Genomic DNA, 24,924 nt, shown 5'->3' with positions numbered 1-24,924 from the left:
TATATTACTCTAAACCGACGCTATTCGATTTTCCATAAGTTATTGACCTCCTGGTCACCAACTGCTTTTTCAATAAGATATTATGTTTCAGGATTCTGTTGCAAGAGCTACTGCCAGGTGATCCTGTTCAAAGTGTACTGTATTTTGGCAAAAGGAGCGAAAAAGAGATGTAGCCATTACTCATAACTGATTATGTTTCTTCGAATAAGAAAAGATTAACATTCCAAACAAAAATAAAATGCCAGTCTCTTGCAATCTAGGCGGAATCGTATAACGCATCGTATTTTTAATACTGAAAAGCTGTGACTGAAACTTAGCAAAGGATTTTCTTCTTGTTCGTCATCTGAGAAATATGTCATTAATTCACAGGAAACAGAATATCATCTTTTCGTTCCCATACCCATTCAAAGTGAAGTGGTGTACGTCTTCACCTTAATTATGTTTCGATGTGTTAGAACTAAATTACACATATTTATGAGCTGTTTCAACTTTATTGAATTGTCTCAGGCGGTTCATAAAGTAATGGCTACCTTGTTTTCGTAACCTTATTAAGCACAGATAAACAGGCATCAAACTTGTTATTTCTATTAGAACAATTCCGCATTTTTACTGCAGACTACAACTGACCCAGTGAAACGCTTTCGTAACTCTGAATCTGTGAAAGAAATGTCAATTTACAAAGCCTTGCCAACTATTCGTCAAAGTCACTTTCACTGATGAAATAAGATATATTTGTAGTAATGATTCACTCCCTCACTCTGTACAGGGATAGGAACGGAAAAATGACACAGTATTTACAGTAATTTCTATTTCAAAGATGCGTAATTGACGTGTAGAAAGAAAATCTTGTGGCAAGTTTCGTTGTGTCGGTTTAAAGTAACATAAGAGAACAAATTTCATGTTTTTCATACTAGAAAATTCTATTTTTACTAGCTGTCCACAACTTTTCAAAAATTACGGTACTGGTTTGAAAAAATAAAATAAAAACTGAATCTTCTGCTATATCGCCGTAAATGAAGTTCCGTATGAAACGTTACGGCAAAACACACACCTCTTCGCGCGCTATCGATGGCCAAAATCTTGTTTCGATATCTCGAACGGTTTACAAGGTGTGAGGAATGTTATTAATATTTCATTCCCGCGCTCGTGCAATCGGAAGCTAACGTGTTACTTAAAATCCATGTTTTGAGGTTGGAGGCAGATTGAGACCTCCTTCCAAGTCTAAAGAAAAATTCAATATCTTAGGTAAATTTCATTCGCAGCAACATATGGTGTAATATGCACCAAACGCAAAATTATAGCGAGCCATATTTTTAATTGCAACGTTTTCGAATTTGTTGTTTACATAGGAAATATCACAATAACTATGACCATTAACGAAATGAAGGGAATTTCAACATGAAGCTGATGTATAAAGCAACAAGTAACGTAGAAATCGCGCTTTCTTACAAAATAAATTCTGTAAAATCGTTTGAGAAATATTGCAGGATTGCGCCTGCAGCGCTTCGCCAAACTTGGTCCACTCTGGTTGACGTCACACTGAGCGCGCCGCAGACTTGGTGTTACAAGAAGGGTGGCAAAAGCGATCCGCAAAACTACTATCTGGTACACTGGACGTCAACTGCAGAATCTTAGAACATATTCTGAGCTTAAATTCAGTCTCGTATCTTGAACAGAATAATCTCCTCTAAGCCAAACACCCAAGGATTCGTTAAGCACCGATAATGTGAAATCCAGCTCACACTTTCTGCATATAACATACAGAAAGCCTTGGATCAAGGCAGTCAGATAAATTCAGTATTTATCAATTTCTGAAAAGCATTCGACTCTGTATCACGCCGCGCGGTTTAAGGCGTCTTGCACGGTTTGCGCGGCTACCCCAGTCGGAGGTTCGAGTCCTCCCTTGGGCATGGGTGTGTGTGTTGTCCTTGGCATAGTTTAAGTTAGACTGAGTAGTGTGTAAGCCTAGGGACCGAAGACCTCAGCAGTTTTGTCCCTTGGAACTTACCACAAATTTCCAAAGTTCTGTATCACGTCTACACTTATTATCAAAAGTACGATCATATGGGATATAAAGCGAAATTTGTGAGTGGATTGAGGGTTTTCTGGTATGGAGGGCGCAGCAAGTTATGTTGAATGGAGATTCATCGACAAACGCGGAGGTAACTTCGGGTGTGGCCCAGAGATGTGTGTTGGAACCCTTGCTGTTATGTTGCGTATTAATGACCTGGCGGACAATATTAATAGTAACATCAGAATTTTCACAGATTATTAAGTTACCTGTGATGAAGTACAGCCTGAAAGAAACTGTACAAATATGCAGTCAGACTTTGATAAGATTTCAATGTGATGCAAAATTTGGCAACTTGTTTTAAATGTTCAAAAACATAAAATTCTGCACTTCGCAAAACGAAGTATCTTATGACTACAGTATCAACGAGTCACAATTCGAATCGGTCAACTCATACAAGTACCTGAGTGTAAGAACTTGCGGTGCTATGAAGTAGAGATGGATCATTCGTGAACTAACGGGTCCAAAGGAACGGTTCACCAAGATGAACGGAAGGAGCGAGGAATGAATTCTAAGGAACGGTATTTCATAGTTCACTTCGGTCGCGGCTTTCTACTTGTAGTTCCCGGGAACGGGAAACGGTCGGTCTCGTTCCCGGAACGGCTCGTCGGCCGTTCTCGTTCCAGCCTCGAACCCGTTCCCGTCTCGCTCTCGGTCTCCCACGGTCGGACTCGTCCTTCGCGTTGCCACTCGTCGCAGTTCCACTGCCGACTGCTCCTAGTTAGTTCGGTATCGAGTTGTTGTTCGTTTCGTTCGCTGCACACGCCCATTCTAGATATGTTTCAAACCTTTTTAGAACTCTGGATTTCTGGCTCTTAAAAGTATTCTATTCAGCGTCCATGACCGGTAATTAAAACATATTTTATAACTACATAAAGTACATAAAAATTACGTGATACGTAATACATATATCTTTCCAGGTAACAAAAGGGCATATCAGGTTACTTCACTATTACATTAAACAGCCGAAGACATATTTATAAAAAGGCAAGTTTTTTTGTTATTTTACATGCAAAGGTAGTCGGCACGGCACACACGAGTGGCCATTTTCCGTATTTTTTTGATCCGAGGTAAAACAGCATGTCCATTGTTGTGGAAAGCAGACCGACTTACAACCGAATGAAGCTCGCGCACCATAATCGACTGTCTGGTCTCACATTTTGTAAAGAGAATATGATAACTTCCACATATTTCAGTGGTACAGGGTGGAGCACGAAAAATCGGCCCCTAGTACTAGACTGCCCATTGTCGTCCACCAATCGTCATTTATTGTTTCGAAGTTGTTGTTTTCATTAGCTTATTTGTTATTTCTGTACTGTCTGATTATTACATGTTTTTCTAGTCTGCTCGTAGCGGTCAACAAATCGTTCGTAACTGGTGTGCAGTCTGTTCTCGGGGCCGGTTTTTCGTGCGGCACCTTATATTACTCCTATTTCACTGCGATTAGCCACATAACGCTACAGTTGGCTGAACGAGAGATTTTGTAGATTCACGAAAATTACTTCTACAAGTGTGTGAGAATTCTGTAATGAATAAAAACTCTGTACTCCACGGGGAGGCAAGTGCTCCCTCTTGGCGCCTTCGATCTTCAGACACCTATGCTACTAATTTTCAATTTTTCATAAGAACCATATACCATTAACAAATGAACGGTGAATGAGTAAAAATGAACGGTTCCCAAAAAAGAGCGATCACCGGTGAACTAGTTCCCAAAAATGAACGAGTTTGCCCATCTCTACTATGAAGTGGAACGATCAGATAGGTTCAGTCGTAGGCAAAGTAGCAGGTGTCAGACTTCGGTTTATAAGTAAAATTCTGAGGAAATGCAGTCAGTATACAAAGGAGATTGCCTACAAATCACTCTTGTGACACATCCTAGACCATTGCTCAAGTGTGTGGGATCCGTTTCAAATAAGAGTAACAGGAGTTATTGAACGTATACAGAGATGGGTAGTATTATCGGTCACAGGTTTGTTTGACCCATGGGAGAGTGTCGCAGGGATGCTAAAGAACTGAACTAGCTGACTCTTGCCGGCCGCGGTGGCCGTGCGGTTCTAGGCGCTCCAGTCCGGAGCCGCGCTGCTGCTGCGGTCGCAGGTTCGAATCCTGCCTCGGGCATGGGTGTGTGTGATGTCCTTAGGTTAGTTAGGTTTAAGTAGTTCTAAGTTCTAGGGGACTGATGACCACAGCAGTTGAGTCCCATAGTGCTCAGAGCCATTTGAACCATTTAGCTGACTCTTGGAGGTAGACGCAAATTCTCCTTGGAAAGCTTGCATGCTACAGTGGGACATACCGTTTGCATGCACTTCAGAGTGGTGGATGTAGATGTTTGCTTGATATGAAATTGCTCCCCGATCTTCCGGTTATACAATGAGGTAAATATTTTTAAAAAATGTAAATATTTCTCTATCGTCTGATAGGCAGTCCACGACGGGATGGTGTAACAGCTTTTAACTGAGATAGACACTCAAGAATATATGCGCGTTAAAATCTCTTAAAGTGAACACGGTGTTTCTGTTCCGGTTACGCGATGAGGTAAATACTTAAGGAAATTGTTCCAATGTCACTTGGCAGGAAATCCACAGGTGGTGTAGCAGCTCTACATTGGCATGCGTTGTCAAGTATATGCGCTTCATGAAGTAAACACGAAGATTCTGTTCCTTAGGTTGTTGCATTTTTTGATGCGAGGAAAGTGGTGGTGCTACTGGGAAGCTGGTTTTCGTTGGAATGTAACTGTTCCTACGATAGCTACAAAAGTAGTTCAACATTATAAAACGGTGATACAACTTTTTACAGCCGCGCGGCGTAGCTGCACAGTCTAGGGTCGCCTTGCACGGTCCGTGCGGCTCCCTCCGTCGGAAGTACGAGTCCTCCCTCGGGCATGGGTGTGTGTGTTGTCCATAGCATAAGTTAAAGTTAGAGTAAGTAGTGTGTAGGTTTAGGGACCAGTGACCTCAGCAATTTGGTCCCATAAGACCTTATCACAAATTTCCAAAAAAATTTTCCAACTTTTTACAAGTTGATAGAACCATGGGCATCATCAAAGTTGTTATTAAAGTCACGACCCGTACATATACGAATGCCACGGGATCTGTTACTCCTCCGGGAATTTGTAGCAACCATGCTTTTTATAACGAAACAAGAATGAGTTTGCTAAGTATTTCACACAGTATGATTGTGGTCTTGCATTCAAGTAATCAGCTACATTGTTACAGGAAAGCGATCGTGTGCCATGCGATGGTTCGCGCTGCCGCCACCAGGCGGTGCTGCTGCCTGTCACGGTCTCGTGCTGTCACGCGACTACCCCCGAGTGTTTCCGAGTGGCAGCGCCTAGGGGAGTTCGGAGTCTCTCGCCTGTCAGTTTGCTGTTGGACGCGCAGCGCTGCGGCAGGTCGCTGCTTTCATCCTACCTGAGAATTCTTGCAGTCGCTGACGAAGTGGAAGACGCAACAGTGGAGCCCTCAGACGAGGGCGTTGGCGCGCTTGATCAGGTGAGCCCGCGGGCGAATGAAAATCGTCATGCATTCCTTCTTTCTGTGTGCCTTTTGTTGTTATTATAGTAAAGTGTAATTGCGTATCGTTGGTAGGCAATGAAAACATCATAAATACATTTCGTTAAATGCAAAACCAGTTTCTTAAAAAAATAATATAAAAGTTGCTACATGTGTACCTATAACAGATTATGGAAATCCATGCACTTTCAAATATCTCTTTGATAATAGAGTTACTAATTACTGGAATTACGAGGTTTTGACAGACTGAGGTTTTCATTGCCTACAATCGGTACGCTTAAGTACATGGGACAGCTAAGTGGTTCACAATTAACGGGTTTAGAGAAATAAAAGAAATCCAAATTTCTCTCGCGCACTTTGCAATAGTGTGAACATAGTCGCCGGCCTGAAGCAGTTTCATATGGCTATAATTACGACCTTGTTGATAGCACAGCCAAAAGTTAAGTCGAACACAAATCTGCGTTATAAAATAATACGTTATTTATTTGTTGTTCGTTCAGGAATTTACTACACAGGTCTTCATGATAACAAATGACAAACCTTTTAGTAGATGAAATAGTATACTTTACATTTTCATTTTGAAGTTCGTGCAGTTGGTCCTTTTTTATGCGTTGTGTTAACTGCATAACAGCCCAACTGTGGCTTTTGTTGTATGAATAAGAAAATAGGAACTAGTTTCATTAACGGTTAAGGTTTTGCAGTCCTGAAGATAAACTAATTTTCTTGCTGTTGGTCAAATAAGATCTGAAACTGAACAGCGAACCGAGATAAGGGAGATTCATAATCCTCGCGATTGCAACGTATACTGTTATACTATGATATGTGCCACATAGAAATTATTACAGAACAATAGTAAGTGTATAACGTGGTTCTTGATATGATGCGTGTAACTCTGTAGTGATGTCAGGGGAAGCTTAAATGGAGCTCACCTGCTTCATTGTTAAGAGTAGTGGATAGTGTTGGTACGTCTGACATAAGTATCACGTGCGTTTCACACCCTGCGTTCACGGAACATACCTCACAGCTCAAAAGATTTCTGAAGCAGTTCCTGCCTTGCACACATCAGGAGATATCATTGCAATGGTACAGCACTGGAATTGTTCAGATAACTCTCATCATCGGTTCACGGCGAAAATATTTTCGATGTGTATTTATCGGTAACTCTTGTGATGTTTTGATCTTTACATGAATAAATGAAGAGTATACCTGCAATATTAGGCGCCAATCCATGTTTGTATCAAACAGAATTTGGACAGTAATAAAGTTTTTTTTGGCGCTTTTCGCACTTTTCTGTAGCTCATATCTGGCAACGCTTTAATGGTCTGCGAAAGGTAAACCTCACGTTATTTAGAATGCTAAACTTCTCTTTGCTTAACTATGTAAATAAAAATGAATGTTTCTTTGTATGTTTGTCCGCTTTGCGTTCCTAACCCTTCATCCGATTGCGATGAAACTTTGATGATTTGTTTCTAGCCTCCCACGCCCCCCCCCCCCCCCCCCCCATCATCAACCCTCCAAAAAACTGTGCATCCACCATTTGAGAATGAGAGTATTTAGCGACTGGCCGCGTCAGTTTCGGGTGCGACTCGTATTTGCATCAACAAGGCGCAGGGACAATCACTTCAAGTGTGTGGATAAAATTTGGAAATTCCACGCTTCTCACATTGACAACACTACGTGGCTTGCTCACGCGTCGGAAAACCGTCTGACTTATTCGTGTACGCACCAGACGGAAAAACCAGAAATATTGCATATCCAAAATCACTTCAGTAAACAGATTATAAAACTTTTTTTTTTCTTTCCGTGGGATTGCAAGACATGACAGGTACAGCTAATTATTAGATTAAAAGTACGGAGTTCAGGAAAGACATCATTGTGTTAGATACAGTACTTGGTATCCATTGCAGGCAGGAAGATGTGTGGAGATCAGTTAATGAATGGCTGCAACATTACTGGCATTTCGTCCTTCCGCCGCCGTATCTTTGCTTAGGGGTAGACGCGGCGCAACAATGGTAATTTTGTGCACGTCTTTTAGCTTCTCTTGGTAATTGAGCCACAGAAAAATCGCAATTCTGTCTGTTGTGCTGTATTGTAACAGTCTTATTTAGGTGGTTTCCTTGAGGGATTTTCTTCATGTCTGTTGCGGCTATAAGGTAACTCCTTGAATATATGTGTAATGAAACTAGTTCTCTGATCACCTGTTACTCTACTGGAGAATATATTACATGTCATTTCTGCATATATTTTGTATTTCATTAGCGAAAACAGTTCAGCTCTTTTAAAGCTTTTGCTTCCTGCGTCAGAAATATAGCATTTCATTCACTAGGTTTTATGCTGTAAGCATTGCATTAGGCCGTATGGTGTAGGGACTGCTATGAGGGACACACTGCTTTTTAGGGCCCCAGACAGTGCTTTCGCGTTGCGGTACAGCTGTCGAGGCAGTGTCGGGCACCTCAGTGGGACCTGCAGGCTCCCTCCCCCTGCTAAAGACAAGGCAGAATACTTAAGTCCCAGCAAAATACCATTATGTCATGGTTTACCCCTTGTGTTCAGTTTGCAAGAAAATTGACCTCATCAGAAAGATTACGAAACATCAGCGTGTAGTATGTTTCAGATCCATTATGCCCACAGTTCGTAACCGTACACGATGTTCTCGTGTTCAGTAAAAAGCTTTAATTTCCTTTTATTAGGTAACCAAAAATTTCCCCCTCTTTCTTGTAGAAGAGCAACACAGGATGTTCACGATTTGACGCCTGTACTGTACTTCTGCTATCTTTGTGACGTATGTTTTCGCAGCGTTATGTAATATCAAACAAAAGGGGAAGTAACGAATAACTAATTACCAACTAAAAAGTCGCAGAAAGGGATGTGATGAATACCTCTGTATTGTACTAATCAAAACATGCTATAAATAGTATTGCTGCAAACGCACTTAAGAAGATAATCGAGAATTGCGATCCTCTTGCCGAGGAGAGCAAACGATGAGAGTATTGATCGAAATAACACGACATCGTTGATCCAGTGAACCTGCCTCATTTTTTATGCAAAAACGTAACTGTTATTAATTTTTATAAAATTAGCATTTTCAGCTATCTGTTCCATGTCAAATCGCTTAATTTCGGAACGTTTTCCTGCTGGGCCATCACGTATTTTGCGTGAATGTTCGCACATTCCTTCAATGTACATTGGTTTAACGCTCGTTGAAGCAATACTAGCACGAGATATAATACTTGTTTGACTTCATGCGCGACTTTGCGCAGAGCGAGCGTGAATTTCTGGTGACTTGGAACTGTTATATACCGAGCAATATTTTGTCGAAAGAAATGAAATCAGTTTAACCTGTTTAACTTAGTGTGTTCTCTTGAGAATAATAATGACTAGTATTTTACCAGGCGTATTCAGGCAGAAAAGTTTAGACAAAATCGGCGCGCGAAAAAAGTTACTTTGGCTTCTTATATCTTTGCGACTAAAGGTATGACAATCGAGAAACTTTGTATGTAGTAACCTAACGACACATGAACCGGCAACACCATCACATAGGGTCACGCCCGATAGCTGTACAGTACCAGCCACGAGTGGATTCTTCATCTAGGTTCCCAAGCCTGTAATTTGGTTTCATAATTTAGGTTCCAAAGCGTTCTTTTGGTATGTTTCTGCTTTACAAAGCCATTTGCTGAGTACCTCCTCTCCAATTCTCAAATCTGCAGGAGTATCTCATATAGGTGGAAAGCAAAAAGTAAATATAAATTTTTATTTTAAAGTTCTTACCGTTGCAATATTATTGACATACCAACTTAATTAAATGACGCACTGATAAAATTTAGGCGTCCTCAAGGCGTGGCTCATTCATTATATTGGCCCGAAAGAAAGGATGCTTGTTTGGTACTAGAATATTTCATCTCCACGCTCTCTGTTCGTTCAGTATCGTCATCCGGTTAATAGTGTCAATTTCCAGAAAACGAACTGCATAAAGTGGCTCAAAAACATGGAAAAATGTAAACTACGATGTTGGGAATACGAGGTATGGCTTTGTAAGCATACTTAACCACCACAAGGCTTTGGAGCCTGGATGAAGAAACCCACCCGTGGCTGGTTTTGCACAGTCGTCGAGCGGAACCCCTTATGGCAGTGGGGTTGCGGTTCACGTTCTTGACCCGGTAGTGGCAATGTCACCATGGACCAACGCAGTTTAGTCCGATATTACACGTCAATCTAAAAATAAAAACCTCATGGAACGAAACTTGGACAAGAGGTTGCTGCAATGTACTCGGTTGCCATGGTACATTCCCTCAAATTTCTCGGTGATTTTCAGGCACTATTAGCGCATGTTGGAAAATCGAAGGTGATTTTCTGAATTCTTGAAAACATAAGCTTTCCAACTGTGACTAGTTGGAATTCAGTTATGGGAAAACAGATTTTCTAAAAGAAAATTGAATGTGATCTCTTCTTGTGATTACCGAGCGAGGTGGCGCAGTGGTTAGACACTGGACTCGCATTCGGGAGGACGACGGTTCAATCCCGCGTCCGGCCATCCTGATTTAGGTTTTCCGTGATTTCCCTAAATCGCTCCAGGTAAATGCTGGGATGGTTCCTTTCAAAGGGCACGGCCGACTTCCTTCCCCGTCCTTCCCTAATCCGATGAGACCGATGACCTCGCTGTCTGGTCTCCTTCCTCAAAACCAACCAACCAACCCTCTTCTTGTGATTAAAAAAAAAATAAGTTCGAAAAGATTTTGTAGAAATTTAGAAGGCATTACGTCACTTATATGTTACTAAGTTGTTATTTTCAAAGTTTCATATTTATCATGCCTTGAATCAACGACAAGCCCAAGTTGAAACTTTATTCTCCTTTTCACAGAAATAGTAAGTGAATGTGTGGTAGTTGTGGTAAGTTCCTATGGGACCAAACTATTGACATCATTGGTGCCTAGGCTTACACACTGCTTAATCTAACTTAAACTAACTTACGCTAAGGACAACACATACTCCCAAGCCCGAGGAAGGACTCGAACCTCTGACGGGAGGAGTCACGCGAACCGTGGCTACCCCGCGTGGCGTAGGGTTCATTTTACAGAATCGTCATCTCCGCACTTGATTTATATAGTACTGAAAGTGGCACAGAATCGAAACTTTATATTTGAAAACCTTGAGTTGTTAGCTTACTACAAGCCAAGTTTTACGTTCTTCATTAAGTCCCCGAGATATAAGAAACCAAACTTCGAATGTGACCATATCTCGGCAAGTATTGCTTCGCTGGAGGTTATACTTTACCAGCGTTCATTGGGGACATGTGCGAATGTTCACATAAAATTTCATCGTAATCTTTGATGGTCGAGTAGGGAGGCCTAGGTGGGTTAAAATCTATCTTTTCAAACTTTAGAGTACTTTTTGTTTACTTTAAGAATATTTTGTTATTTGCCATACAACCGTATATTATTTGAGTACGATATATACCACACTTAGTTAAAATTACAAAGTTGAACAGATTAAAACTATTGAAAATCCATTCATCACCTCATTACAGTTGATTAATAATGTCACGCCATTATCATTAAAATCCCAAATTATGGTTTACTGTTCAACGAACGGCATTTCTGGTCGTATCACGTAAAACAGAGCTGTTCTTTAATAGTTTATATTTTGTTAAACAGTCGTTGACACTAACTCACGAATTAAGTACATATGTATATGTGGCTAATCTGTCATTTCCTCACAGTTATTGGTGTCTAAGTAATTGATTGTTCAATACATTTACTCTGTACAGAAGTTTTCAATACTAACCGTGATCGAATCGCATTCAGGCTTTTTATGAGAAATACCATAAATTTAAAATACGAAATACACGAATAGTTACTTCAGTGTGAGTGGCCTGCGGAGTGGATAGAGTGCTCCTACAGGAATATGGGAACAAAATTAATGAAATTCTGAAAACGTAGGGATACTCTTGACAAGTGCTTAGAAACTATGTTGGAGCGAAGCCGATATGCCGCAAGCGAAATACCGTATTTTGACCGCGGCCTCATAATTCCAGGACGTTTCTTCCTTCTTACAGTATCAGAAATTTGTGCCAAAAATGGCACTATTCATAGTACCGTAGAAGAAGAGAAGGAAAACATTATTAATTGTAAGGACACTATTTTCTATACTGGACGGTTCCAATTTTTTTCGCAATATAAAGCGTAAGGAAGATGGTAATGTACTGAAAACCCAGCTGAAAACATACAGTTCAACACAAAATGAAGTGGAGAATTATACAAAACATAGCATTCTTATTAGCAAATGTTAGGATTTTTATGAATGACAGAGATCGAAGTCTCGCAGCATCAGTTACCTCCCTATCATCAAGTTCCTGCTTCCCGCGGAGTGCACTTACATTGAGCCAAACAGATGGATGCCTGAGGTTGCGAGATACGGGTTCAGGATGGATGAGGAAGAACAGTCCAATGAAGTTTTGTGAGCACCTCTCGGGTGCGCAGAGCGCAGACTTGTGTGAGGCCCTTCGTTTGCAGTTTCTTGGGGACCAACACGCTGAAACGTTTCTTCATTTTACTTACGCGGGAAAACTGACAGGTTTGCGCGACCTTGTTGCGATGACAGATGCATCGCCCAAACACTCTGAATATCTACGATGCCTTGGTTTTTAGCCAAAAGAAACTCAGTGACAGCTCTGTTTGGAACACATACTCCACACAGACGCCATTTGAAGGCTGCGATAGCATCGCCACCTATCGTAATTTCATGAAGCTATAGGGGCTGAAGCGGGAACATTCCATGATGTCTCACAACAAATTCCGCTTATTTTCAACCGAAATTATTTACTGAACGCTCCTCGTATCAAAACAACAGGCATTTGGGGCTGTAATCGTAGGCCGGATGACGTCAACAAATCTTTGCAAATCTCAGTAGAGCTACAAATTGCCCAGGAACTTCTGAAATATCTACTTGACTTACATACATCACAAAAGAAAATTTTCGGTCGCTAGGAAAAGCAAATGAAAAAATTATCTCTTCGTATAAACGTTTACAACAAATTTCACCAAGTACTTCAATTCCTCAATGAGTTCTCAACGAAGACGGACACCCAAATTAAAGAAGGTACCCAAAGACTGCTCGAGACTTGTGAGGATATCGGACCGGTATCTGCAAAAGAAATTGTTCGAAAGTCGTAAGATGTCCAGCATTGCCGTCATATAAACTTATTTCTGTCAATACGGTTTGATCAGTATTTTCATATCTTATGATAGCGTTAAGAATATATAGATTCTCATGTTCACGAACGGTTCAAGGAGAGCGAAATTTTCGGTAACTACAACTACAGATTCTGAGAAAATGTCATCGATCGTCAATGATGAAAGAACGGCTGAACTCGCTTGTAGTTCGCTAATGTAACAACCGAAAACGATGTCTTGCAGAAAATAACTTGGAAAATATTATGAAAGATTGACTTAGATAATATTCTGAAAGATTTGAGGAAAGAGGTTTAATAAAGTGGTTCATCATAAATAAATTTTGATATTATATTTTTCGTCAAGTAATATAGTTGTAATTTATTTTTTGCAAGACATTGTTAATTATGTCAAATGTTTTGAAAGATAAATTATATTTAATAAACTTAAAGACTGGCAAAATTAAAAACAAGTTGAGTATTTTGGAGGAGGATCTCATGAGGTGCGTTTTGTGAAAAGTTATGCACGTTTGGTGTGAGGTAAATGACGCCAAATTACCAGTCTGTGACCGTGGTTTCGTTGACTTTCATATCGCAATGTAGTTGATTGAGGGACGCCCTCGGTCCTACCCATCGTTCCAACTTCCGAGTTTGAGTTTGCCACATGCTAACAATGTTCTCTTGTTTTATTTTTCAAGATTTATTTTCTTTAGTGGGCAACAAATTGCCTAGTGATTTAATAAATTGGTGATATTGATGTCAAGCACGTTGACGGGCGCAACATGTGTAAATGTACATTAAAACTCCCAACACTTCGCATGAGTTGTTGAATCCTGTAAAACACACATCATTAGCCGCTGTCTTTCGCGTGACTAGCTGAACCTTTTCAGTACACCTAATTTTTAAATTTTTTTTATAGCACCACATCTCGAACGCTTCAGTTATCTTCGTTTGAGTTTTCCCACAGTACCATGTTTCACTACCATACAACGCTCTGCTCAGGACGTATATTCTCAGAAGTTTCTTCCACAAATTAAGCTTATGTTTGATACTAGTAGACTACTCTTGGCCAGGAATGCCCAATTTGCCAGTGCAGCCTAGATAGCAGAATTCCCTGATTCCGTGTACTATGCGATCTGCAATTCTGATGTTAAGTTTCTCGTTGCTCTCATTTGTGCTACTTCTCATTACTTTCGTCATTCCTCAATTTACTCTTAATCCATATTCTGTACCCGTTACAGTGTTCATTCCATTCAACAGATCCTATAATTCTTCTTCACTTCAATTGAGCGTAGCAATGTCATCAGCGAATCTTATCATTGTTCTATCCTTTCACTCTGAATTTTAAACCCACACTTGATTCGTTCCTATTTCACTCTGAATTTTAAACCCACACTTGATTCGTTCCTATATTTCCGTCATTGCATCTTCGATGCCGGCCGCGGTGGTCTCGCGGTTCTAGGCGCTCAGTCCGGCACCGCGCGCCTGCTACGGTCGCAGATTCGAATCCTGCCTCGGGCATGGATGTGTGTGATGTCCTTAGGTTAGTTAGGTTTAAGTAGTTCTAAGTTCTAGGCGACTGATGACCACAGATCTTAAGTCCCATAGTGCTCAGAGCCATCTGAACCATCTGCATCTTCGATGTATAGATTGAACTGTAGGGACAAATTACTATATCCCGAGCACTTTGTTCTTGGTCCCCCACTCTTGTTGTTTACTCTTATTTCTTGTACATATTACATACAGAATTATTGTAAATGATGGATCATTTTCAAAAATTCGTATGTTTTCAAGTACAAATCCAAAATGAACAAGCTTTATACCAGTGAAAAGAGGAGGTTTCGAAGTTTGTGGCGGGCGAAGCGGGCGGGCGGTGATGGTTTCAGAATCGGCCGGTAGAGTTCGCGCCGCAATGGGAAGTCATTCCGTTTCACTGTCAGTTGTGAGATGGCGACTGTGGAGCACAAGGTTTTCTGCGTTCTTGAGTTCGCGAAAAGTGAGTCGCAAATTGCAGTGCAGCGGAAATTTCGTACCAGATTCGGTATTCAACCACCAACCCACAAAAGCATTAGTCGTTGGTTAAAGCAAGGTAAGCAGACTGGGAGTGTGTGCAAAAGAAGAGGCACTGGCCGACCGCGTGTGCCAGAGAATGACGTCCGACGGATTCAAATTGATTTCAAAATTAATAAAAAAATTTTTTTGAAACTTCCTCTTTTCATTGGTATAAAGCTTGTTCATTTTGGATTTGTACTTGAATAAATACGAAGTTTTGAAAATTGGTCCATCATTTACAATTACCCTGTATTAGCTGCTTTTCCCTATAACTTACTCCTACCTTCTTTGGAAATTCAAACATTTTGCACCCTTTTTCGTTGTCGAACGCTGTTTCCGCGTCGACAAATACTGTGAAAATGCCTTGATTTTTCTACAGTCTTACTCCCGTTATCATCCGCAACATGAGAACTGGCTCTCTGGTGCATTTACCTTTCCTAATGGCAAACTCATCGTCATCTAACAATTCCTCAGTTTTCTTTACCATTCTTTTACAGGTGATTCTTGTCAGCAATTTGGATGCATGAGCTGGTAAGCTGACAATGCGATAATTCTTGCACTTGTCGGCTCTTGCTGCGTTCGGAATTGTGTGGATGATGTGTTTCCGAAAATCTGAAGCTATATCGCCGGTCTCATATGTTCTACACACCAGCGCGAAAAGTCGTTTTGTTGCTACTTACCCCAATGATTTTAGAAATTCTGATGGTATGTTATCTATCCCTTCTGCCTTATTTGATCTTTATCATAATTGCCTCTTATTCTTGTAGCAGAGAGAGCTGAACGTTAAAGAAGGTCCAATAAACATTTGTCTGGAAACATATATTTGTGGAGATATGGACCTTTCTGCCCTGGGAAAGCTTGACACCGCAGGAGTTGCTCAATACGGCTACCACTCATTTTTACCCATTCTTTAGCTTGCTTTCTCAAAGAATCACCTGGCTGTCCATGGTGTGCACACATTCCTATAAAAGTGAGCGCGTTATTGCTGGGTGAGGAACATGCCATTACATTTTACGTGTTCCCATAGCCAAAAATGTGAGTCTGAGAGTATGGTGAGCGGAAGACCACGTTACTGGACTTCGTGTCGTGATTTGTTGCGTAACTCCGCCTCCAAAATTGCCTTCCATTTCACTCACTTTACCGCACTATTATTTTGGGATTCCCTCCGTTACCTTTACACGTCTTTTGCTATATCCTTCTCTGAATCTGTTTTTATACGTAATTCGTAATTTATTTTTCGTTATGATCTCTCCCATCTCAACCGTTTGCGTTTTACATTTTCCGCATAATACGTAGCACAGACTCACTCTACTCGTTTGAGGTATTAACTAATCGCTGCAAATCGGCAGTCTAGAATTCTTCAAGCTGTACGATATTACCACAGCCACCACATGTTAACGTAAATAAAAATTTCGGTACAAAGGGCTATATATCCAGTTAGAGAGTAGACAACCTTCAAAAAAACTAATTATTTCTTTCATCTGACACGATTCAAAATTTATACTTTCATTTTGCCCTCTTAGAATTGTTTGCACGGAATATTGGAGTGATCGTGGACATTACAAATGGGTCTACCTATTGAATACCGCCAAAAAAGTCTCATGTTTAGAACAGAGAAGGACGATTCAGTGGAGAAATAATTTCACGCTGAAACGAGTTACAGGAGGAATCTTAATTTGGAGACTCCCGTTGCCGTTATCGATTTTGAAAACACCTTTGATTGGATGCAATGGAAAAGATGTGATTTATAAAGAACGTAAGAGGCTTTCCGAAGCACCTGATGGGATATGCCAGAGGTTTTGATACGGACACTACACTGCAATAAAATTTGGTGCACAGCGGTTGCATCCGCTAAAAACATATCATGGCCTGAAGCAAAGTCAGACATATCAAGATCTTGCTGTTCACCGATGAAATAATAATCGATTAAGAAAACGAAGATGTTCTTCAAACGGCAGTCCACCAAACTGAATCTAGTGTCTAAAAAATACAAGAAGAAAATACCAGTACAAAAGGAGGCCTTTCAAAGGAATGTATACAAGCAGAACAGGGAGTTACATACAAACCTAACCAATAGTGCGGATGTCACAATTTAACTATTAGGATGTGACGTGTGCTACCATCAATCCCACGACATAAAAAATACGCAAAATAGATATACAGCAATAGACAGGGTGACTAAGCTGCCCTTACAGCTGTCATTTTATGCAACCCGCAATATTATGTCTGGCCTTCATAAACCACTCGAGAGATTTTCATACTGTCTCGCTCGCTACGCGCAAACCATTTATCCTACAGGAAACGTGAACAAGACCTTTTTGCAGGAAATTTAATGTACTTAAATTTTGTGCTGGGATACGTTTTCGCTGGAGGTCACGATTTTCGTGTTATTCAAGAAAAACATACAAGAGTGAACATCAAACGCACATCCACACTAATCCCTCACGTATTAGGAATTGTAGTATGTAGTCCGTAGCACTCCCTCCTACCACTGTCCAAACATTTCCGACTATTCGAACTATTCCCGATATTCGACGTTTTTTGGTCGCTATTGATTGGACTATTACACCACCAGCATAACCGGCTAATTCGATAACATTATGAATCCAAGAATGCTTGTAAGGGTAATGAACAAAAACCGAATTTTGTTTACGTTATGCAAAGTCTAATCACGCTGACAATTCGCTCCAAACTTAACCCTTACAAGCACAGTAGTTTCGTAGTCAGAAGGCCTGGCGAGTACAACGGTGCAATTGTTCGTTTTATGCCGTAAAAATTCGCAAAATAGCTAAATAGAAGTTAAGCAAACGTCATTTTTACAATTTGTAGATGCTCGACTAAGCTGGTGACGCAATAATGCCAGTCAATGAAGACCAAAAAAGGTCGAAAGTGAGAAATGATTCGTGGAGCCGCAAATATTTGTACAGTGGTAGGAGGGAGTGTCATGAACAACTTACTGTAAATCCTGTCCGGTGGGGGCTGAGTGTGGTTGTTGTTGTTGTGGTCTTCAGTCCTGAGACTGGTTTGATGCAGCTCTCCACGCTACTCTGTCCTGTGCAGGCTTCTTCATCTCCCAGTACGTACTGCAGCCTACATCCCTCTGAATCTGCTTAGTGTATTCATCTCTTGGTCTCCCTCTACGATTTTTACCCTCCACGCTGCCCTCCAATGCTAAATTGGTGATCCCTTGATGCCTCAGAACATGTCTTAGCAACCGATCCCTTCTTCTAGTCAAGTTGTGCCACAAACTCCTCTTCTCCCCAATCCTATTCAGTACCTCCTCATTAGTTATGTGATCTACCCATCTAATCTTCAGCATTCTTCTGTAGCACCACATTTCGAAAGCTTCTATTCTCTTCTTGTCCAAACTATTTATCGTCCATGTTTCACTTCCATACATGGCTACACTCCATACAAATACTTTCAGAAACGACTTCCTGACACTTAAATCTATACTCGATGTCAACAAATTTCTCTTCTTCATAAACGCTTTCCTTGCCATAGCCAGTCTACATTTTATATCCTCTCTACTTCGACCATCATCAGTTATTTTGCTTCCCAAATAGCAAAACTCCTTTACTACTTTAAGTGTCTCATTTTCTAATCTAATTCCCTCAGCATCACCCGACTAGTGCGTTTGAAAGTAGGAGTGCGTTTGAAAGTCACTTTTGTAAGTTTTTCTTGACTAACTCGAAATCTACGGCCTCTAGCGAAAACGTGTCCTAGTACAAAATTTAACTACATTAAATTTCCTATGAAAAGGTACTGTTCATTTTTTCTGTTGGACTACAAGTTGGCGCGTAGCGAGTGAGGTAGTATGAAGATCTCGCGCGTGGCTTATGAAGGCTAGCTATAAATTTGCGGGATGCACAAAACGGCAGGTGTACGGGCAACTGAATCGCCGCGTATACTAGTGGCAGTGGCAAACGTGCTGTATGGATGTGAAATCTGGTTCTCCCATCAAAAGAAAAATGGAACCTCGTTGATGAGAACTAGTTTTTTTCTGGCCCTTCGTCATAAAGCCTATCGTCATTTATACAGGGTGAGGCAGCGAAGTCGTAACACCCCTTGTATCTCCCCAACCGTAATAGATACAAAGATGCCGTTTTCTTGTATCGTGTTCGTCCTTCCGATGAGAACTAATTTTTTCAGGCCCTTCGTCATAAAGCCTATCGTCATATATACAGGGTGAGGCAGCTAAGTCGTAACACCCCTGGTATCTCCCCAAGTGTAATAGATACAAAGATGTCATTTTCTCGTATCGTGTTCGTCCTTCGAAGGGGCGTTGTCCAATGCGACCTTTCCTGTTGTGTAGAGTACATGGTACACATTGCGAGGCCGTCCGTACACAAACACGCTCATTTACCCGACAATAGTAATAAATACTGCGATATTTTGCGCAAAAATTAACTGATGATGTAGCGAAAATATTATTCAGTTGAAACTTCCTGGCAGATTAAAACTGTTTGCCGGACCGAGACTCGAACTCGGGACCTTTGCCTTTCGCGGGCAAGTGCTCTACCAACTGAGCTAACCAAGCACGACTCACGCCCCGACCTCACAGTTATGTTTCTGCCAGTATCTCGTCTCCTACCTTCCAAACTTTACAGAAGCTCTCCTGCGAAACTTGCAGAACTAGCACTCCTGAAAGAAAGGATATTGCGGAGACATGGCCTAGCCACAGCCTGGCGGATGTTTCCAGAATGAGATTTTCACTCTGTAGCGGAGTGTGCGCTGACATGAAGTTTGGAAGGTAGGAGACGAGGTACTGGCAGAAGTAAAACTGTGAGGACGGGGCGTGAGTCGTGCTTGGGTAGCTCAGTTGGTAGAGCACTTGCTCGCGAAAGGCAAAGGTCCCGAGTTCGAGTCTCGGTCGGGCACACAGTTTTAATCTGCCAGGAAGTTTCATATCAGCGCACACTCCGCTGCAGAGTGATAATCTCATTATTCAGTTATTTAACAACTGTAATACCAGAATAGTAGACAACATACAGTATTAAAATGCTACACGATGTTAATACATTTTGAGTAACAGAAATACAAATGTAAATGAGGCCCTTATTGGTCACATTTATTTCATACGTATTTGTTATTTATTTGAAAATATTTGCTATTGATCACAATGCGAAGCAAATACATACAAAGATGCAAAATACATACTGTACATGATACAAAACGTCTCTCAAGCATGTGCTCAAAATGCTTCCCCTTTGCTGCAATGCACATTTGTGTAGCCGCCGTTCGAATGATTTGTGAACGGCTGCGAGGGTGTCACGTGAGATACCAGCGCACGCTTCGATGATACGTTCCTTCATATCGTCTGGCGTAGTTGGTGTTTGAGCATTCGCTTTATGTTTGAATGCTCCCCACAGAAAAAAAATCAAGAGGGGTCAGGTCAGGAGACCGGGCTGGCCACTTCACTTCAGCACGTCGTCCGATCCAACAGTCCGGGAACTTTCCATTTAACAGCTCTGTAGCCACACGGGAAGAGTTAGCAGGACAGCCGTCATGTTAGAACCACATACACTGACGCGTAGTTAGTGGTACCTCTTCCAGCAAAATGGGCAGAACGTTTAGCAGTCTTAACGAAAAAAATTACATTTAAGGAATATTGTATTTATAAACTTATACATTCAGTCCGGATAAATTCTCCTAAGAGTCGTCAGGCGCATTTCCTCTGGTGTTTCAGCAGGTATTTGCACTTTCGTTTGTACAACGTTTAACTCCATGAGTCTAAAAAAATCCCGTGTATCGCACTTTTCTTACGACGCCCAATGTCGAGAGAAAGATTTTTAAAGCGGAACTTTACGTTCCCATTCGATAGAGCAGTCACAGATTCCGTGTTTTTCTGTCCCTATTAAAACATGTCAATAAAAGGAACATCGCACTAAACTAATCTGGGACCGCTCTGTCGAACACCGACGCTTTCCATCGACGCTTGGTGTCGCATAAAATGATGTGCAGGATTTATTTGGGCTGACTCCAGCCACACGCTCCAAAAAAGAAATTGCAAATATCTGCCGAAATACTAGAGAAAATGCGCCTGACGACTCTTTAAGAAGAGACACCAGGTGTACGTAAACGCACTGTAATGTCAAAAGCAACTATTAGAGCAAAAATGACTACTAGCTCAAACGGGACTATTGACCTTGGAACCAAGCGAGATGGTGCAGAGATTTGCGCAGTGGATTCGCATTAGGGTGAACTGGGGTTCAGATTGTCGTCTGGATGCCAAAATTTAGGTTTCCCTTTGTTTCCCTAAATCGCTGAAGGCAAATTGCGGGATGGTTCCTTCGAAAACGAGACGGCCGATTTCATCTCCAAACATTCCACAATCCGTGTCCGTACTCTGTATCTAATGATCTCGTCGTCAACGGCACATTAAAATCGTACATTCTTTCTTTTATTCCTTTCGAGCTTGAAATAGAAAAACAAATCCTGCGCTGTGTAGTCCCATTTGAAAATAGAAATCCATAGCTCCAAAGTCCCTTGAAGACAAAGCTCAAAGAAACCTTGAAACCAGAAAATTTTCTCCGTTGCAAACATTGCGTAGCCGAAAGTTGTTTAATGGATAGTTTAAAATAGGACTCCCACTGAATTTCATGTGCTTCGAAGCCATCTATGCAGCGTCGCTGACGTTGATTTTGTAAACAGCGTGTCGATGTGCCCTTGTTAGTACGTATAACGTGATCATCACGGATGTAAATGAATTTTAAAATTTAAAATTGCAAGCACCAAAATCTCTTGAAAAAAAATCAACAAAGGAACCTTGATGTCAGATAATTTTCGCAAATATTAATATTGCGCAGTCAGAAGCTGCAGAAAATATAGTTCGAATATTTGCTACTACTATGCATCACATCCTTCCGCTTCGAAGTCAGAAATTCAGCTTGGCTGACGGCGATGTGAACAGCGTAAGTCGATGTGTGCTAATGTCAGTATAAAGTGATCGTCACAGCCGTGTATCTCAGGATGACCTCAAACATGATTCGCCGACATCCTCAACCAGTTTTACGAAAACCGCGCGTGAGATAAGCACTTCACACCATGATACCAGAGAATGTCTACTACGAAGTCCCTGCAGTCTGTTTTTCTTTGGTCTGTGACGACGTATTTTTCGCTGTCAGTCTAATGTATCTCTGATGCGGTCAGGAATCGCATCTGTCATAACGGATCTCAAATGAGCCGCCACAAAGAAGAACGTCATGGGTGCTAAGCAGGTGAACAAGTCATATTTCCGAGGTTTTTATGTTTCCTTCGAATTCAGTGATCTTATCACAAAAATCGTAGAAGTAGTTTAACTTTCGCTTTTGCCGTAGGGAACTATCTGTTTATGTTAGTAATTATCGCCAATGTTTGTTCAAAATCTTTTATCTCTGGTCCAGTGCTTAACATTTCTGCGCTACTTAGCATACCTTTCTGTCTCCCTCCCTCCCTTCATACAATGTTTGTGTTAGCTATTTATCATTTCTCGCGTCAGCGATGAAAAATTTCTTCCCTTTTCGTGGGAGGCCGTTCTTAGTGAGATTCACTGTGTGTGAAAGGAAAAACCACTCACAAGTCACTTCACATAAACGTAAATGTGTAACGTCTTTGGGCGCATTTGCTCTTAAATATCTGATTTCATTAAAAAAAGTAGTGCCTATACACGGAAAGAAATCAGAGGAAGAATGTACATAACTTGTTGTAGTCGTTACCTGCTTCCTTTATAACCACTGAACTTCATCACTGAATAATCGACCGTACAACACGTAGACAATACTTATTCTTAAGTTGAACTTCAACTAATCGTAAACACAGAAGAGGAATGAGAAAGGAGAACAGGTGTAGACATGCAGACGGAGGCGGATAATCCGGACCCGTACTGTGCGTCTTATTGCGGCAAAGGTTCCAAAGTCATAGACAGAAAAAAAATGTTTTGTGATGTGTCGTCATATTTTTATATGTTTTGCTACAGTAGCGGTAAAAGTTGTGCCAAAATCTGAAATCATTGCGCAACTGGAGATGTTTCTGTGTTCCTGGATGACAGTTTTTATTTGAGTCTGGCCTCTTCCACTATTTACGGGCTGTTTCGTGTTGTATGGGGATTACGTCCAAAAGTTGACAGCACTGTGTTTTAGAAATTGCTGTTAAGGGATAACTGTGAGATACCCGGTGCTCTCATCTGGCGGAAGAATGGGGATGAACAGGATAAATGTGTGTGTGTGTGTGTGTGTGTGTGTGTGTGCGTGTGTGTGTGTGTGTGTGAGAGAGAGAGAGAGAGAGAGAGAGAGAGAGAGAGAGAGAGAGAGAGAGAAATAAAATAATAAGGGGCGGTAAGTGAAAACCACTTACGAATTCTTTAGCAACAGGGAGTGAAACACTGTTTGACAGTGAGGCAGATAGCTTTCGTTTCATTTTCGATATTGTTTAGCTGTTGCTGGTATAACGGAAAAATGATCAGAAATTAACAAACAAAAAATAAACGTTCGTCGCCTCATACAGTAAGAACCTAATATGTTCACGGAGTCTTTCGTGGCGGCATATATGAATAAAATCTTCGCGGCATGAAAACCGAGATTTTATTCAAGAATCGAAAGATCGCCTCCGTCTCCTGTTTTCAATCTCACGTCAAGACTTTCAATTCGTTATTAATATTTTTTGCATAAAATTCTGTATTTTTTGCATACAGTTAGTGGAACAAAACTCCAGTGGGGAAAATTGATGCAGATGTACGGGTTTCTCAGCCACCAACTTGTTAACTTAGTAATATATCACATTTCTAGCATATATTACATTGAGTTGGTAGGTACATTATACGACACGAATGATTGTGTACATTATACGACACGAATGATTGTGGTGCACCTGTCACAGTAGGCCTATGACACGAAAACGAACAAAAACCCTGTTTCGTGGATGGATATTGATATAAAAGCACTGTTGTCACGTTTTGTGACGTGGTTGAATCTTTAGGCGCTTAGTAGAGAATTTACGCTGTTGTATTGGAGACATGCGACACTGCATAAGTAACTGCGACAATGCTCCTTGAAAGCCCCCATCTCGTGCAGATTTCAAAGAATTACAGGATAGAATGTGTTATGCCCCGCGTATTGTCAAGTCGCCCAGAAGTTAGGACATTCAATTTGTGCTGTTGCTAATCTCGTGAAATTGGGTGCACGATACGGGCTGAAAAAAATCCGCTCGTGCGATACAACCAATTTTTAATCCGGTCCGGAGTAAAGGGGCAAAAACTACAACAGATGATAACCTTGCGTTGAAGAAACACTAGCGTAAGCATATCTTCAGTGATGACCATAAGACGGCCTGAGTGGATTTCATTGAAGAATACGCATCGCACAAAATCTTATCCCCAAAAAATTTAGGAAGGGAGTCGTAGACATAGTATCTTCTCAGCCTGTTTTAATTTCCTCAACGCATATCTTGCCTACTTAAGAGAAATACACCATTGTTATATATTAATGTTTTTTCTGCCTTACGTAGATACCACTAGTTTTAAGAGATTCCGAGCGGCCATAAAACGCAACAGCAAGACATGTAGTGTATCAGGTGACTTTCCGTGACGAGAAGAATTTGGACAGATAGGAGAGATTTAATATTACAGGCATAAAATCCACGCAGAAGGCCGAGTTCGAATGATTAGAAAATTTTTAATTTCGATAGCTGTTATTTATCGAAATTTCGCGGTGCTAGTGATTAAATATAATGGAGGTGGAGGTTCTTATAAATACTATAACGCCGATGCCAATTGTTCACTGACTTAAAAAAAAAAAGATTCCGTACAGTGCAGTGACGCCCATAGACCTCTTTCCAGACATGGGTTCCAAGTTCAAATACTATCTTCTCACTCCCCTCTATAAATCCTAGAAGTTTGTAAGGCAGTTTCCGAACACCCTGTTTAAAGACGGCTGTCATGGCGTCTGTGGCTTTATGTGCTGTATTGGTCTAGTTTTGTATAATTTCATCATCTGAAACTTGCATTTCTTTTTGTCCAGTGCTAGAATTGGATCGTCCGACGCCAGAGTCGTCGGTATACTCTGTTCTGCACGTTCGGAAATTCCAGTAAGTGAACGATGCTCTACAGGTCTTTTGACTTCAACTAACAATTATATAATAGCTATGCG

General features: G+C 41.0%; 1 protein-coding gene across 1 annotated transcript in view; it reads left to right on the top strand.

The window, feature by feature from the left end:
• LOC126443737 (uncharacterized) overlaps positions 1 to 24,924 on the top strand; it is a 448,679-nt gene that overhangs the window by 290,230 nt on the left and 133,525 nt on the right. The window contains exon 4 of the mRNA XM_050090959.1: positions 5,287 to 5,562. Coding sequence (XP_049946916.1) covers positions 5,287 to 5,562 — 276 coding nt within the window. The remainder of the gene's footprint in view (positions 1 to 5,286; positions 5,563 to 24,924) is intronic.

Source organism: Schistocerca serialis, chromosome 1 (assembly GCF_023864345.2).
Source record: "Schistocerca serialis cubense isolate TAMUIC-IGC-003099 chromosome 1, iqSchSeri2.2, whole genome shotgun sequence".
Lineage (NCBI taxonomy): Eukaryota > Metazoa > Arthropoda > Insecta > Orthoptera > Acrididae > Schistocerca > Schistocerca serialis.
This window is presented reverse-complemented; position numbering and strand designations above follow the sequence as displayed.